At 44.7% G+C, this 16,027-nt stretch overlaps 1 protein-coding gene across 2 annotated transcripts in view; it reads right to left on the bottom strand.

Annotated features, from left to right (window-relative positions):
- ABL2 (ABL proto-oncogene 2, non-receptor tyrosine kinase) overlaps positions 1-3,298 on the bottom strand; it is a 43,986-nt gene extending 40,688 nt beyond the window's left edge. For both annotated transcript variants that reach the window (XM_079313748.1, XM_079313750.1), the window contains exon 1: positions 2,921-3,298. In XM_079313748.1, the coding sequence (XP_079169874.1) occupies positions 2,921-3,095 (175 nt within the window). In that variant the 5' untranslated portion in view covers positions 3,096-3,298. The remainder of the gene's footprint in view (positions 1-2,920) is intronic.
- Between the last annotated feature and the right edge of the window lie 12,729 nt (positions 3,299-16,027).

Genomic DNA, 16,027 nt, shown 5'->3' with positions numbered 1-16,027 from the left:
ACTGGCTCTACTCAATCTCTTGATTTTCAAGGACATCTATGGTTCAAGTTAGCTGGGTGAAAATGTTTGTCTCAGATATCCAGCAGCTTAGTGGAAAGGGTTTTACATTTCATTGATTTGACTCAAACTGCTCTTCAAAACCCTGTAGCAAAATGGGTCTGAGGCTGAAAACATTGTTTATTTCCACCCTTTTCATAATCCAGAAGAAGCAACCCCTCAAAATGAACCTTGCCAGGAGGACTCAGCAAGGTTTGCTGCTGGAAAAATGTGGTAGGAAAGTTGCCAACACGAGGTAGGGATTTATAAACAGGTTGTCTTCCTCACATCCATGACTGCACCAAGCAAAGCCCATAAGGGAGATAATCCAGCCCCATCCTGTGACTGGCTGGTTTAGCCACTGGTCCAAGGGTGCCAACCCACAATCCTGTGCTTTTGCCATCACTTTTCATACACTCTGAATACATGTCCCAGAAACAGGATGGAAGGTCAAACTCAGAAAGAAATCACTAGAAAAGAAGAATCTGGATCAAGTAATAACAACAGCAATGAGAGCATCTCAGCAGCAGAAGCAGATGATTCACCTAAAGAAAACCTGGCTTGCTGCTGGCTAAGTAAAACAAGATAGCAAGGTCATTAAATGAAAAATAAGAATACAAGTTGATGGCAAAAATCCCCTTGGACAAGGATCCAGGATCACAGGAAAGAGTTTCTCTGACGAAGTGAACTCTAGATTCAGGAACACTACATACATTTTAGTTTTTGCCCAAGTATTTAAAAATGTACCCAACTTTTACTCACATTTGCTACAGATTATTAATACTGACTTGTTAACTTATTCCTAATAAAATGTGAATGGAATCAGGGAACAATTTAACACAGCTGAGGCATTCACCGAGATGGAAGAAGAGTTTGAAGCCTGCTCTGAAACCCTCTAAACCTGGGTTGCCAAAAAGTCCCACCCCCCCTACATAATATAACAGAATAAAAAGCTGTATCTTGTTTTTAAGACACACCTTCCTTTACAGTCTGCAAAGAAAATAACAGAGAGAATCCTAAGTAAAGACCCTAAGTAAAGCTACATCCATTACCTTACCATAGAAGCAGATAACCTAAGCAATATAAATAGTAGAGAAATTATTTTGAAAGACACCACCGCTCTTATCTCAGAGCAATGTTCTTTTTATGTGGCACTGAACAATTTTATTCAGTGCATTGGCCTTCCAGACTCATTCTTGTTTCTTATTCTGTCAAAGACAGAGCAGAAGGGTTGGCAGAGTACATAATTTGTCTTCTTGGTGTGCATGCAGGCTTCAGAAAGCTTTTCCTCCCCATTTCCCTGCCACTACATGTAAACAATTCTCCCTACCATCCACCCTTGAAATTTAGTAGGGTGTGGGGAGGAGCTAGAAGGATTTGTTCAGGATGCTGAACTAAATTACTACCAAAACATGCAGCAATAAAGAAAAGCTCTTCAGTCAGTGTCAGTGGTGTTATTGGGAAGTCACTATACATCCCCACACTGTCCTGCCCTTCCCACAAACATCCTTTCTGTCCTTGCCTTGTAAGAGCACGAACCAAAGGGTCATCTTGGTACCAAAGCATGAAAAGACAGTTTGACATTAGCAGGAGTGTACACAGCAGTCTCTACAGCATTCTTGCTCTGCTACTAGACTTAAACACACCCCACTGAAAGAAATGGGTTATGTGCATAACTTCTGAGATGTCTTTAACACTGTGTGTAAGTGTGCTGTCTATGAGAGGAATGTTTTAGCCAAAGGGCCTTTTAAGGTATTTCTAAGGTACAAAGAGTAAAATGTGAAGTTGCAATAAAATAACAACTCTTAGTTTAACTGTGGGTCAGGCACTCAGCAAGCATGTTCTCTTTTGGTTTTAAAGCTGATACTGCTCCCTGAACTCAAAAGCTGTGATAACACCGAGATTTTTAACCAGATTTAGTGCTGTGCTCTTGCTTTGACAGATACTTTGATAGATACATGTCAGCAGTCACACAAGATGATATTTACTTTCAGACTGCTGGCTGCATGTTCCTTAATCTTTTTGCCTAAGCTCATTCTACTGAGCAAAAGAAAATGTATATTGTCAGAAGCAGCCATGCTTTATAAACACTGACAACTCTCTCTCCACTTAAAGCCAAGCCAGCCAAGCTCTTCAGAGCTGATCCAGGTTTTTAGGATTTGAGATGCATCCACACATCTACCCTCAACATGCTTGTCAAAGTAGATAGGTTTCAGTCGATCTTACCTTCCCAAACCTGTCAACATCTTAACACAATGCACAAGTAAGTATTAAAAATATATATAAATAAATAAAAAGAAACATGGTTACTAGGGGAGATTTGACGTTGTGTGGGTCCTCCTAAGAGAGGTTACAGAAACGTGTACATGAAACATTTCCGGTCTCGGTTTACAGCAATAAGAATAGAAGTGGACAGGCAAAAACTTCAACCGAGAATCAGATGGCAGCTATAACAGCCCAGTCAAAACGAAACTGTAGGCTCCATCAGCAGCTATACAGTCTCACAGATCTACAGCAGCAAGTCACAAACGCCTCGGCAAACAGCGGGACAAGGCACATGTTACCTTCACCTTAGTAAACAAAACCACAGCTCGGACCCGCCGCGGTGACAGCGACCGAACCCCGCAAGTGCCGATGCCCGGCGGTGCCAGCCCGCTCCCGCTGCGGCTGCGGGCAGCCCCGAGCCCCGGCTCCAGCGGGGGAGGGGGGAGGCTCCTCCGAAGGCGAGCACCCCCGGGACGCGGCGGCCGGGGCGAGCACCCCCGGGACGCGGCCGCCCCGCTCCCCCCGCTGCCGCTCCCCTCCCCCAGTAAACCCACCACAACAAAAGAGGGAGGGGAGGAAGGCCGATCGCGCCCCTTTCCCCCTGGCCCCGGCCGCTCACCGTGCTGGGTGAAGACGTTGAATCCTCCCTCCGCGGAGCGCCCGGCCGCCTCCCGCCGGCGGCCCGCCGGCCTGGCCGCGCTGCTCCCCCGCAGTCCCCGCGGCTGCTGCTGCGGCGGCGGCTGCTGCTGGAGCCCCGCGCCCGGCTCCCCGACGCGGCCCACCTGCTGCCCCATGGCGGGCCGCGCTCACATCCCGCCGCTGCCGCCGCTCCTGGCCCGGCAGGCGCGTCCCGGTCCTCCCGCGGCCGGTGCCGGCGGCTCCCGCGGAGCTCCGGGCTGCGGCTCACGGGCTCGCCCCCGCAGCCCCCGCCGCCATCTTAAACCACAGAGCGCCGGCAGAGCGGGGACGGAGCGGCTCCCGCAGCCGCCTCCGGTCCGCCCAGGGAGGGGAGGGAGCGGGGGAGGGAGGAAGGGAGGCTGGGATAGAGGGAGGGAGGGCGGCCGCCCCCCAGCCCAGACCGCCCCGCCGCGCCACGCAGAATCCCAGAATTGTGTGGGTTGCAAGGCACGTCTGTGGACCACCCGAGCCCAAGGCAGGGTCACCTGGAGCAGGTGACAGGAACGCGTTCAGGCGGGTTTTGAATTTCTCCAGAGAGGGAGACTCCACGGCCTCCCTGCGTAGCCTGTTCCAGTGCTCTGCCACCTTAACCTAAAGGAGTTCTTACTCGTGATGAGGTGGAATTTTCTGTGCTTTAGTTTATGGCTATTTGTCCTCCTCCTGTCTCTGGGCACCTCTGAAAAGTCTGGCCCCATCCTCTTGGCAATGCCGTAGGCAGGCACATCAGTGGGGACAGGCACAAGGGGGAATGACATGGACATGGGCTGAGGAGCAAGAGCCCACCCGGGAGACCCGGCAGATCACACCCCAGGAGAGGCCTCCCATCCTGGCCGTGAGTGGCAGCCCAGGAGAATCACAGAATCACAGGGTTGGAAGGGACCCATCAAGTCCATCTCTCAGCCCTGCACAGGACAGCCTCAAGAACCCCACTGTATGCCTGTCATGCAAATACTTCTCAAACTCTGTCAAGCGATGGCTGTGGCCATGGCCTCAAGGCTGCCCCAGACCAAGCAACAGTCTCCCTGTGGGCTACAGCAGGGCTGGTTTGCTTTCAAACCTGAGCAGGCATGAGGGTAAAGCCAGGGACACGTGCCCAGCTGCAGAAGGGAGCAGAAAGGGCTCGTCCTAAGCTGTGCACAAGGAGGTTGTAGCCAGGTGAGGGTCAGCCTCTTCCTCCCAGCAACCGGGGACAGGGCAAGAAGACACGGCCTTAAAGCTGTGCTAGGGAAAGGTCATTAGGATGAATGTCCAGGTTGGACATTAGGACAAATTTCTTCTCAGAAAGGATAACTAGACATTGGAACAGACTGGCCAGGGTGGAGTCACTTTCTGGAGGTGTTTATGGAAAGATTGGATGTGGCACTCACTGCTCACTGGTTGACATGGTAGTGCCAGGTCATAGCTTGAAATTGATCTCAGGGGTCTTTTCCCACCTAATTGATTCTGTGATCTCCGTGGGTTACCAGGCTCCAGGTTAATTCCTTGGGCTCCCGCCAGGTTCTGTTGTCCTGGCCGAGGGCATGGAGGAGGAGGAGGAAAGCTCTGCTGTGTGAATAATACCAGGAGTGGTTGGCAGCAGCATTTCCTTGTTGGGTGGTTGAACATACACTCAATTCTGTAACTAATTAGTAAATCAACTTCTTTCACCTTTTGTAATATTAGCATATACGGCGCTCTGATTCCAAGCAGAAGGCAGGAAGTTTTGTCCCAAAACATAATGGTGCTTTATCGCAGTTTAGAGGACCTGGGCAGTAGGAATTATTTCTGCCTCTATGCTAGCAACTATTTCAGCAATGTCTTGGTAATGTTGTTTCATCCTGGATGAACCACAGTGCTGTTCCCCTCAGATGCCTTTACCACTGAGAACTGATGTGACAGTGACAAATGGGCTTGGTGACGCTCAGAGCCAGCCAGCTTCCAACCTCTGTGTCACTATCCTGGCGGGGGAAGGTGAGGAGACATTCCTCTCAGAGCTTTGTGAAAGCCAGCTTTCAGTGACTGGAATTCTAAGCTCATGTTCTACCTTTCCAGGGTCACAAGGCACTGTCCATATTGGTGCATGTACTCAAACTGAGCCCTGCTGCAATAATAATTCTGCCTAAATTAGGGGTGGCTCACCCCACTGGGCTGATGTGTACTCTGACACAGGCTGGATGGAGTAAACGGGAATGAGGAGCACGTGGAGCCAGAAATGCCTTAACTCACTAAATTAATGGACTAAGGACATTTAGGAGATCAGGAATTACAAACAGACCTGCTAATAACACACAACAAAACAGTTCTTAAAATAGTGCTGGGAACATCCAGGGTGCAGCATGGGGTACGTGGTGCCAAGTCCGGGACCTTGTACGGTCATGGTTATGTGGATATGAGCAGAGGATGTTCCTGCAGAATGGACAGTCTCAGGCAGAACCAGCCCATGGTAAAATCTGCAGTGGAGCTATTTCCTGGTCTTGTTCCAGCTAGAATTTGCAGGATTTGGCATTTATAAATGGTTTGCCTTGTAAACAAAATATATGTTCTCTGGAGACTGTAGAGACAACAAACACAGAACTCCCTCGTGCCATTTGCAGTTGCCACGTAGCATAGAGCCACTCTTTAAAAATAACAGAAATACTGCTTTTCTTTTCTAATCCTTTTTACTTGCTGATCATGAAGAACTATTAGCATTTTAACAGAAGAAACAAGTGTCAAGAGACTGTTATATTCAAGTGCACCAAGGAGAATTGGATTTAAACACTGTTCTTATTCCTCAGACCTCATGGTGTCTCCCAGTTTCTCTCCCAGCACCTTCTTCACATAGCAGAGCTCCCTGTGGGTTACATTAATGTCCAACTGCAAGAAACTTGTCTGACACACAAAACCATCTTTTCTTGGGATGGGGTCAGGCAGGGGCTTTCCAAGAAGACCTGTTGCAAGGAGAAGAGGGCAGCAGCATGGGGTTTTTGCTGTTGTATAATAGTTTTTAAGGATCATGCTGTACCCTGTTAAAAAAGCAAACCCAGAGCCCCAGCCATGGCTTGATGTGTTTTAAACAAGCCAGACCTTCAGATCGTGTCCCACTTGGTCCCCTCAGCAACATCATTTTTGTGATGTCATATAAGCAGGGGATGTCCTGGTTGGCAACAGCTCTTCTAGTCTCTGCTAGAACAGCAATGAGGATATAAACAAGAAACCCCCCAAACTGAAAAGGACTCTGTACTGCTGAGTTAGCGATGGCACTGAGCCACACCGTTCCTTGTTGTTAAAATGGAGCCTAATAAGTATTTACTTCGCAGAGTGTGATGGTTATTAACCATGCAAAGCCAAGAAGTAAAACCTGCACCAATGCTATCTGTTTTTATCAGCTTCTTCATGAAGCATCAGGAACAGGTTGTTTTTCAAGGGTAATTTATTGTGAAGAGATCTGGCACCATGTGTTAATGAGGCATCAGTAATAGTTACTGTCCTGGCGATTTTGGATTTCCAGTCAATCTGCCATTCATGAGCTGTTCAAGTAAGGGATAAAAAAGACCAAGGCAGCATTGAGGTTACAGTCATGTGCCTGACAAGAAATGTGGTATTTCTAGAAACACTTCAGAACTGACTTTAAATATTAATGGTGTATCAATTTCTTGAAGCTTCTTATAAGCACTGGCAATGCATTTGCTTCCCATCCACAGTGTGCTCCAAAAATCACACACTCAAAAAATTGCTGGCTGAGCAGTCTTACATCATACTGTGCATGACAGTCTCACTGTCATCACTGTACCAGAAGGAGCCTGTGGACAAATTGGAGACTCCTGAGCCTGAGTATTGAGTTAACTGAGCAATTTCTATTTGTAACTTAGGAAAAATTAACTAGCAGGATGCTGGTGGCAGCTTAAAAATTAATTCTAGCAATATTCTTTGCTCTTCTTCCAGATCATATACCTTCTGTATACCAAAGCTGTACAGAGAAGCAGATGTGTGTGAAATATTTGACTGGTATTTAGGATGCAGATATATTAGTTAAGGTATTTGCTAAGTGTGCAAACAGCAGAGGCCTGACTGAGGGATACCTGTCTACAGGATTTTTGTGCCTTTATTGCAGTGCCAGAACAAGTTGTGGAGCTCAGGACACTGCAGCTGCCCTGGGATGTCTGCAAGGCAGTGGGTACTGCCACATGAGCTGGGGCAGTGCTGCTCTGTGTCCCTCTACCACTTCAGGCAGCATCTGCCTGACACCAGGCAGCCACCTGGCTTCTGGGATTCAGCCACCATGAGGTTCTGGGGAAAAGCTTTAAAACAAAAAAGAAAGGTTTAAGAATCTGATAAAGGTTAGTTACTCTGCAGTAAATGTTTAAAGCTTGTAAGTGCTGAGCTGTATCAAAGGAGGATATTGTTTCTTGGTGTAACATGTTCAAACATTCACCCTTTCATCTCTGACTGACAGCTCTTAAAATGTCTGCACAAATCTGTCCTGGCACAATAGATGGGGGTTCAGTGTTGTCTTAAAAGTTACTTTGAATCATTAGTATGATTTAAATTAGAATTTATGTACAGTGCATGCAGGATAGCTTGGGGTACTCTCATGCCAGTTCAGTGAGAGTCTATGAGGATAAAAGCTTTCTGGGGAAGTAACAGTTTTTGCCTAACAGCACAGAAAGGTTCACATGCAGCCCTTGGCAGATGAAATTTCCTCTGTTGATAACTCTTTTTTCTTCCACCATAGGTAAAAATAAAACTACACATACACACTCCCAGAGATGTTGCATCCCACCATCCAAATCATCCACCTCCTCGGTGCAAGCAGCCTTTTGTTCTGTCTTTTCTGCTGCTTCAGCATTGCCCTCATTCAAACCACTCTCCTGACACTGTCACAAGTCTAAACATTGACACTGGCCAGGAGAGCCAGCAAAGAAAGGGCTCCATGCATAGAGGGGACAGGGACTGGGCACACAGTGTTGTAGTGGAAAAGATGAGTGTGTAGAGACAGCCAGCTCACCACAGCATCTCAGGCATCCCCATTCTTTTTTTATTTGGCCCTGTGTTTTGGGGTTAGCTATGCTGGGTAACTAAGCACCCTCACGGATCAGAACTGTGTAGCTTGTGCATGTATCTGTCAACTGTCAACAGCAGCACATTAACCATGCTGAGGTTTTGCAGGAGCTGTACCCATCAGAGTGTAACACATAACCTCACACAGCCTCCAGCAGAGTGGAGCCAGAGGTGGGGAGAGATGGAATTAAGGAGATTGTAGGACTTCTTTGGCAATTTCTTTCCTGTCCACTGTACTTTTCTAAGTATTACAGCTGCACCACCCTTCCCAAGCATCTGTTCCAGGCACCAAAGGCTGTAGAAGGGTATGCTAATAAGAACATTAAGAATGTTGTTTGTTTCCCTTTTTCTGTGGAAAATGTTGCCTCTACCAAACAAAAATGATGACAAGTCTCTGCATCTGCAGGGAGTTGCAAATTAGCACTAAGCTTGCACAATGATCACTGATAAAGTACATTTGCTGAGGTAATATGAGGTCCCTCGACAGCAATGTTGATGATTCAGGCTTTTAGGCATTCAGCTGCAGGTGGGTCAATAGAAATGTTTTGCCACCAGAGTTCTAGGGTTGCCTTAATTTATGTTTGGGAGCCTAATTTTTATGATTCCTAATTTAAAATCTTAGTACCTCATTGGACAGTGAGGGGGTTCTGTTTATTTGCAGATGGAAGCTTTTTTTCATGTGTTTTCTGTTTCCTCTTGCTGAGAGGCTTGTATCCAGAGAGCTGACATTTAGTTAAGTGCTGGCAAATGCTTCAGAACACAATGCTGTGCTGCAGCTCCTCCACCAGTGCCTCAGAGAGCAGCCTTGTCCCAGTGTAGATTACTCTGATGACTGCTGTGCTGTGTTTGGATTAGCATAACCTCTGTGATAGTCCAAAACAAAATAAAGATACATTAGAAACAAGAGGTGAAGCTAAAATAAGATGGAATTAGAATCATAGAGCCATTTAGGCAGGAAAAATCATTAGACTACAGAATCAGCAGTGCTTCCTCTCCATGTTCTTTGCTTCTTGTTTATCCCCTAATATCTTCTTCCCTTCCATCTTCCCCAGCACCTTCACTTCCCTTTTCTAAGTCATGCTGAAAAACACATCTTCAGAAGATGCCTTTGTTGCAATGATGAATCCCACAGTGACTGCACTCCTAGTATTGTTTCCAGTTGCACACACTTCTGAATATAACCTTTGATCTCATAAGAAAGCCTGAGGATACAGCTTCTTGCAGGATTGCTGCTCTGTGTTACATGTTTAGGATGGTAGGGATCCAGCTTTGCTCTGGAACACTTGTGCCCTGGCCATGGATTGTGCCATGCTATGTGCAATGTTCCTAAACAGTTAAATCACTTTGAAAGTCAGAGTTTACTCTAAAGTATTGTTGTTACTTCATTCCACAAAGTCTGGAGAGATTCTTCCTTGACAGGCTTTTTCATTTGATTATGCAAGAATTGTAAGTGCTTACTTTATCTTTCAAATGACACTGTGTTCCTTCCTCAAACAGTTATTAAATAGCCATGCTTTGCAGTTTCCAACTTCAATGTTAATCCTGTAAAAAATGCTTACTAGTGTGAAATCTAAAAAAAAAAAATGTTATAGTAACAACTGAAGCAGGAGAAAGCACCAGAGTTTTGTAAGATATTTCTGTGAATGTTTGTGTATGTGTGTACAGAATAGACTGGTACTCAAGAAAGCAGCATTTACATTTATAATCAAATCTCTCTTAAATCTAAAACTTGTTCCTTCTGTTAAACATGCAAATATTTCCATTCTCTTTGCAAATTCTGCCTCTGCTCATTACCAAACCTTTCAGTAAAGACATAGGCCTAAAACTTCCTCTGATCAGGCTCTTAATGTGTTCTGTGTGGTCTTTATTTAGACTGTAAACTTGCTGAAATAGGAAATGTCTTATAAAAAACCCAACTACACTGTCTCATTTCACATCCAAATTCTTCTCCCATACCAGCTGCGTGTGTTTGCCTAGCAGCAAGTCTCCTGTTAATGAATGACTTGTTCTCATTAGCTTGTCAGGCTCTATGTGTAGCTTGCAGTTCCCACTCATACAGAGCAGCACTCCTTCCCTTGTAGCTTCTGGTAAATCAAACAATGGGATACACAAAGCCTTGTGTCTTTGAGTCTGACCTTTGTACTTGGAATCATTAACTACCACAGAATGCCAAAATAAAGTAACTAGCTGCTGGTTAAATATATTTAACATAAGCAGAGCCTTATGGACTGCCTGGTGTGGGGATTGTCACAGGCTTTACCATGGGCTGCTGCTTCTATACCTCCTTTAAAAGAGAGGGAAATTAATTCTCTGATCAGCAGAGCCAAAGGTGTTGCACTTGGTGTATTTGCTTTGTGAAACTGAGGTCCAGAGTAGATTCCTGACACCTTAGAGGTTTTCAAAATGAGGTCCTGAGCAGCCTCATCTGACTTTGAAGCTGGCTGTGCTTTCAGCAGGAGACTGGACTAGTGATTGCTGCCAACTTAAATTCTTATTCCAAAAAAAGTTTCTTCCATTCTAAGCATTAATTAAGACTCTGTCCTCTAACTAGACTGAATTTTTTATAAAAGCCATTGGAACTGATTATTTCTTAAACCTTGATCTCTCCATCTGATTTGCATAAAACTGGCCAAGAAGTTCAAAAGTTACTGGGAGAAAAAACGACAGCTGGGGCAGAGAGACAGACGCCCTTCCTCATGCACATAGGACAACTGTATAAGCCTTGTTTTGATAAGAAAACCTTTCTTCCCTTTATGTAAGTGCAGAAAACTTGTCAAGTGTGCATCTAATGAGGCCTGAAGTCATGCTACATACTCCCAGCTGCAGCCGACCTGAAATAATGCCTCCCCAGAGCCACCCGCACATCTCATGCAGCCGAGGCATTTACTGTGCAATCTGAACTATGCAGAGAAGTTGAGACATTCAGGAGCATCCCTAAAACCCAGGCATCATCTTTCTGATGGCAGAGATTGCATGGTTGTGCTCACAGGAGCGTGTGTCTCAGTCTGCCTGAGGCCTCACCCATCTCTGCCAGCAGACACGGGAGTGTCTGGTACCTCTCTGTCATCCTCAGCTTTCCCATAGCCCCGAGTGGCAGAAAGGGGAATTTGACCTCAGCGTGCTAGAGACCGCCTGGCTGTCTGCCTTTCCCTTTTTGTCTGCTCTTTCTGAGGATATAGTCACACTACCAAATTACCTTGAGTCATCTGTCCTGGAAGTTGTTCCCATGGGTTGTCTGTGCTAAAGTGTGAATGTGCTAGGAGCATTTTAATCTGTGCTGCAAGGGGAGGCACTGGTGTGGTCTGAACCCACTTGTGGACCCTGTGTGCTTCTAAGATATCCATCTACCTGAACCAACATCACATGCCTCCCCAGAATCTTTTCTGCAAGGGACCAGTTCCCTGGGTTCAGTCCACACAGCTTGCTGATCAGCCAAGAGCCTCTTTTAGCTGCCACAGCAGCAGATAATTCTGTTTCCCTTTCTCCCAGATTGCAGAGAATATGCCTATCTTCCTCTGCTTTTGATGGCTTTGGAAAACGTTACTTCTGTGTTCCTGGGAAAGAGCTTCAGAGCACTTCTATTTTCTGCCTCACAGGGAAGCAGAAACTGTGAAATTATCAGCATCCTCTGGTTGTACGTTCCCTGGAGCTGTTACACTGTGCAGTCTGAAATAGACATCCGGCCCCAGGGAATTGCTAATGATGCATTCAGTCTCAGCATGGCACATGCTCATTCCTGGGGAGTTACTGAGTTAGCATTTATAGTTCTACTCTCTTCTTCTGAGTAGATGAAACCCTCTGATTTTCCCTAAGCACTGAGGTCTTGGGTGTTGGATTCTCTTCTCATGACAGCTTACTTGGAATGTCACCAGAAAGCTTTCAGCCTGGATCATTCCTCCTAAAATCATAGACTTACAGTAGCATCATGCCACAGATTCTTCCATAACTTGGTGTCTGATCAGCAGGCAACAGGAAACTGAGGTCTTGCTAGACACAGTTGCAGAATAATAAACCAAAAACTTCTGTGCTGAAGATGGGTGATTGATACTGGGGGCACTGGAAGCCTTTTGCAGCTGGGGGAGTAAGCTCACAAATAGAAAGCAGAGTTAGCAGTCACTAAGGAAAGCACAAATGGAAAAACTGTGGGGAGTGAGCACTGCTGGATGTTTTGATGGTGGTCCTTAGTGTGGGTGCCTACTGTAGAGAAACAGCAGATGGTAAAGGAGGAAGTGATTTCACTCAAGGTTTACCTTGTTCTCTGGTTGCTTTGTCAATTTATATTTCTTCAGCCACTTTTTGCGATGAGGGATTTTTTTGTATGGGCAAGGTTGAACTAACACGAACACTTTTACTATATTTCACATTTACTTGCTGGTGAAGACAAGACCTCTCTTGCATGACCTACATGCTTGAACTCAGAATCCCTCTCCTGGGCCTGCCATCTTCAGATTTAAATCCTTTAAACAAGCTCAAGTTTTCATCTCCTCATCCATATTTCCAAAGCATGTAAGCCTCAAGGCACTAGGCCAACAACGAAATAGTGCTGAGCACAAAGATGTTTTTGTAACCACATCAATTCAGCCCAAGGCAGATCAACTGCAGCAAACCCTCCAGATTGCTTCACTTCCCAGTGTAGTTCCATTAGAACCTCCCATTTCTGCCAGCTGATTATCCTCAGCTGATAGCAAAAATGCCTCTTTCAGCTTTGTAACTCCTATTTTCTCCACTTCCAGCGAAATGCTGTTGAGAGTTGCCAGAGACTCAGCTGTGACACAGATCTATCTGAATTCAGAGGTTTGGAAGTGTTCCTTCATGCTTGTTGTCTCCTTCAATAAGCACTGAATTGTACCAAGTCTGTACATTCTTTACTGCTCTATTTGTTGCTATGGCCAGTGGTGCCAAGTTTCAGTGCAATTCTTTTGGGAGACTAGACAGAATTCTGGATTTTCCTTCCTTCCGCTTTGTTTATGCTCCTGGCCTCTGCAGTGTTCTGTGTTACCATCTTCCAAAACTTCTTCCCAAACAGGAAAACACTGCCTTCTCCAGTCCCTCCACTTGTACACCCAGCAGCAGTCCCTCATGGGCCTGAATCATTTCAGCAGAGAAACAATGGATGGATTCCCACTCTAGCCAGGTGATTCTAAAATCAGGGAGAAGCAGGAAGGAGCACATGGGACTGGCCTTGAGCAGAGAAAAGGGAGGTTTTTAGCAGGGGAGCTACAAAGGCACAGCATTGTCAGTCTGTGTCAAACTTGGGAAAGGCACTCATGGAAAAGAGAGCAGCCTCATTGCCATGGAGACAGCCAAAGAGCTGGCTGAGCAGATTTAGAAATGCCTCCTTCTTGGGACGACTTTTGGTACTTGTCATCTATTTTTGCAGAGATTAAAACAAAGTGGAAAAGAGGAAATGTCTGACACCGAGAGTAAGAACCTGTTTTCTTTCTTAGATTACAGCAGAGTCAATCTTTTGTGTCTTAATGGAGACATTTGTTCTCCTCTGAGAAATATATCCTGGTATTGATGTGGATTATTTTCCCCCCTGTCCTCATACTTTTTTGGGTCTTTCCTCAATCACTTTTGGCATTATGACTCTAGCTGCCATTTCAATGTTCTTGGACTTTTCCATGGTGTTCCCCATGTGCCCTTTGTGACATTTCTCTGCAGGGTCTCTCCTTGATGACCCCAAGGATCTCATACTCCTCCCAAAGAGAGGATCTGGTCTCACCATAGCACCTCAGTGTTTTTTGTCTCATGTCTTTCCCACTTAATTACTGCAAATATAAATTTATTAGTCCCCAGAAACTGCACTTCACAAAGTACAGAACAGGTAGAACTACATGATTACCTACAAACAGCTTGGGAATCATCCTGGATCTGTCATTTCATAAGCACTGATTCTCTTCCATGTCCATCAGCAGTCCACCTCACCAGCTGTGGGGAGAGTAATAGCAAATAGGTTTGTATTTATTTAGGAAAAAATAGAAAGTATGCACATGCTTATGAAAAATTGAGAGGCAGGGATTACCACAAAAGTAGTAAGCCATAATTAAATAAGGTATGAAATGTCTGCCCTTCCACCTGCTGTGTCACACAAAAAGGTCCCAGGTGTGTAACACAGCTGGCAATCTGTGGAGTCACAAGGAGCACATACAGTTGCTACTGTAAGAGTAGGAAGGAGATGCTGGCCAAGTTCAGTGCTCTGTTTCCACAAAAATATTTAGAAAGTCATTATATGCAGAAGAGTCAACACTGGTAACTAGATCTGTTTGTTTTGGAATGCATCTCTCTGAAGTCACCCTTCCAGGGTTGACTGCACATTTAATTCCATGTATTTCTGCTGAAACAACTTCAGAGATCCTCTCATTGAGGCAGTTCAATATTTTCATACATTTTTAATGAGCAAAGTATGCTGTAGAATAAATCTGAGGTTGGTTTGAGCTGGTGTCACAATGGAGAACAATGATATTATATAATGTGGTTGGGACCCAGGTGAAATTGTTTCCAAGCCCAAGAGAAAGCTGGTGTGGCAGAGAGGGTAAAGAACAGCTTCAGAAGACACAGTTTAGCTTAGTGGGGTGAGACAGTATTTACACAGGGTCAATACCTCTCATGATTTGATGTTTAGACAGACTACAAGGATCTCCTCCTTTTAAAACATACTGAAGAAATAACCTCCTCAACTTAAACAAATAAAACCCCAACTATTACACCATCCCAGCTGGCAAGATTCATTCTATTACCTAAAATGGCAGGGAAAGGCAAAATTAATTGCTCCTCAAAAAAAAATAAAAGATAAAAAATGCAAGTTTTCCTTTCAGCAATGGAATCACAGAAATTAAATTGGCTGTTGCACCTCCTGCTTGGTCATGGCAAGTTCATCAGAACTCACTGGTTTCAGTAGGGCTTCTTTTTTTTTTTTTTTTTTTTTTTTTTTTTTTTTTTTTTTTTGGGATGATTTCAGTTCAGTAGCAAAAAGCAATGTGATTCTGAGTAAGGTTACTACTGCCCTCTGCCGAGAGGGATGGAGCCATTTCCTTCTAACTCACCTGCAACAAAACCAGCAGCTTCATGGCTTGGAAAGTAACTGCTGCTGCTTCTGCAGTAACTGCTGCTGCTTCTGCTTCTGCTTTTTCTCCAAAGTTTGATGATCTGAATCTCTTGCACCAAATATTTTAAAAACTCTGTGCCTCACACAGAGTAAAAAGGAACAAGGGTATTTATGCACAAAATCTTGACATGATGATAGCAGAAATTGTGAAAGTTTGAGCCAGAGTTTTTAAAAACAAACTTTATGATTTATAAACACTTCAGGCATCCTAAACAATGTGATATTTGCTGGAGCTAGTTTTTTGTTTTCCTGCCAAAATTCAGTCATGCATTATCAGATCAGGCTTAAGTCCTCCACAGTTTCTTAAATTATTTCCTTTTTAACTGTAGCAGTTGCCTGCCTGAGTTCTGTCCTCAGTCTTACATGCACACCATTATTTCTGGTTATGTAAAAATGGAAGTTTATTCAATGCTACGTTAACTGGCTTTGAATTCCAAATCTGACATCGCTGTCCTTTTCTTAATGTTTTTAAAAGGAAAATGTTTAAGTGGAACAGGTAATAATATTTTTCACCACTTGAGGGAGCTCCTTCCTTTATCCATCAGGATGTTCCCATTGCACCTGCACGTTGGAAAACTAAACCACACTTTTAAACAGTTAATTGTAGGATCTGCTGGCATATGTGAAAGCCATTGAGGCTCTCAAGTGACTAAAGCTAAGATAGAAATTTTAAAGGAATTAATCATCCTGGCCAATAAATGTGGGCATTAGAAAGAGCCACAGCTGCTCACTCCCTAGGCTGACTGATATCAAAATTCTTCAAATAGAAAATAAATTACACATAATTAAAAGTAGGCAGCATTAATCACATCTATTTTACAGCAGTGCAAAAAATGGCAGGAAGTAGCAGCACAGAAATAAAGAGAAGGAAAGAAGGAAACACAGAATATCCTGAGTTAGAAGGGACCCTTGAGGATCCAG

This window comes from Erithacus rubecula (assembly GCF_903797595.1).
Source record: "Erithacus rubecula genome assembly, chromosome: 10".
NCBI classification, from domain to species: Eukaryota; Metazoa; Chordata; class Aves; order Passeriformes; family Muscicapidae; genus Erithacus; species Erithacus rubecula.
The sequence above is the reverse complement of the archived record's forward strand: the minus strand, read 5'-3'. Positions and strand labels throughout refer to the sequence as shown.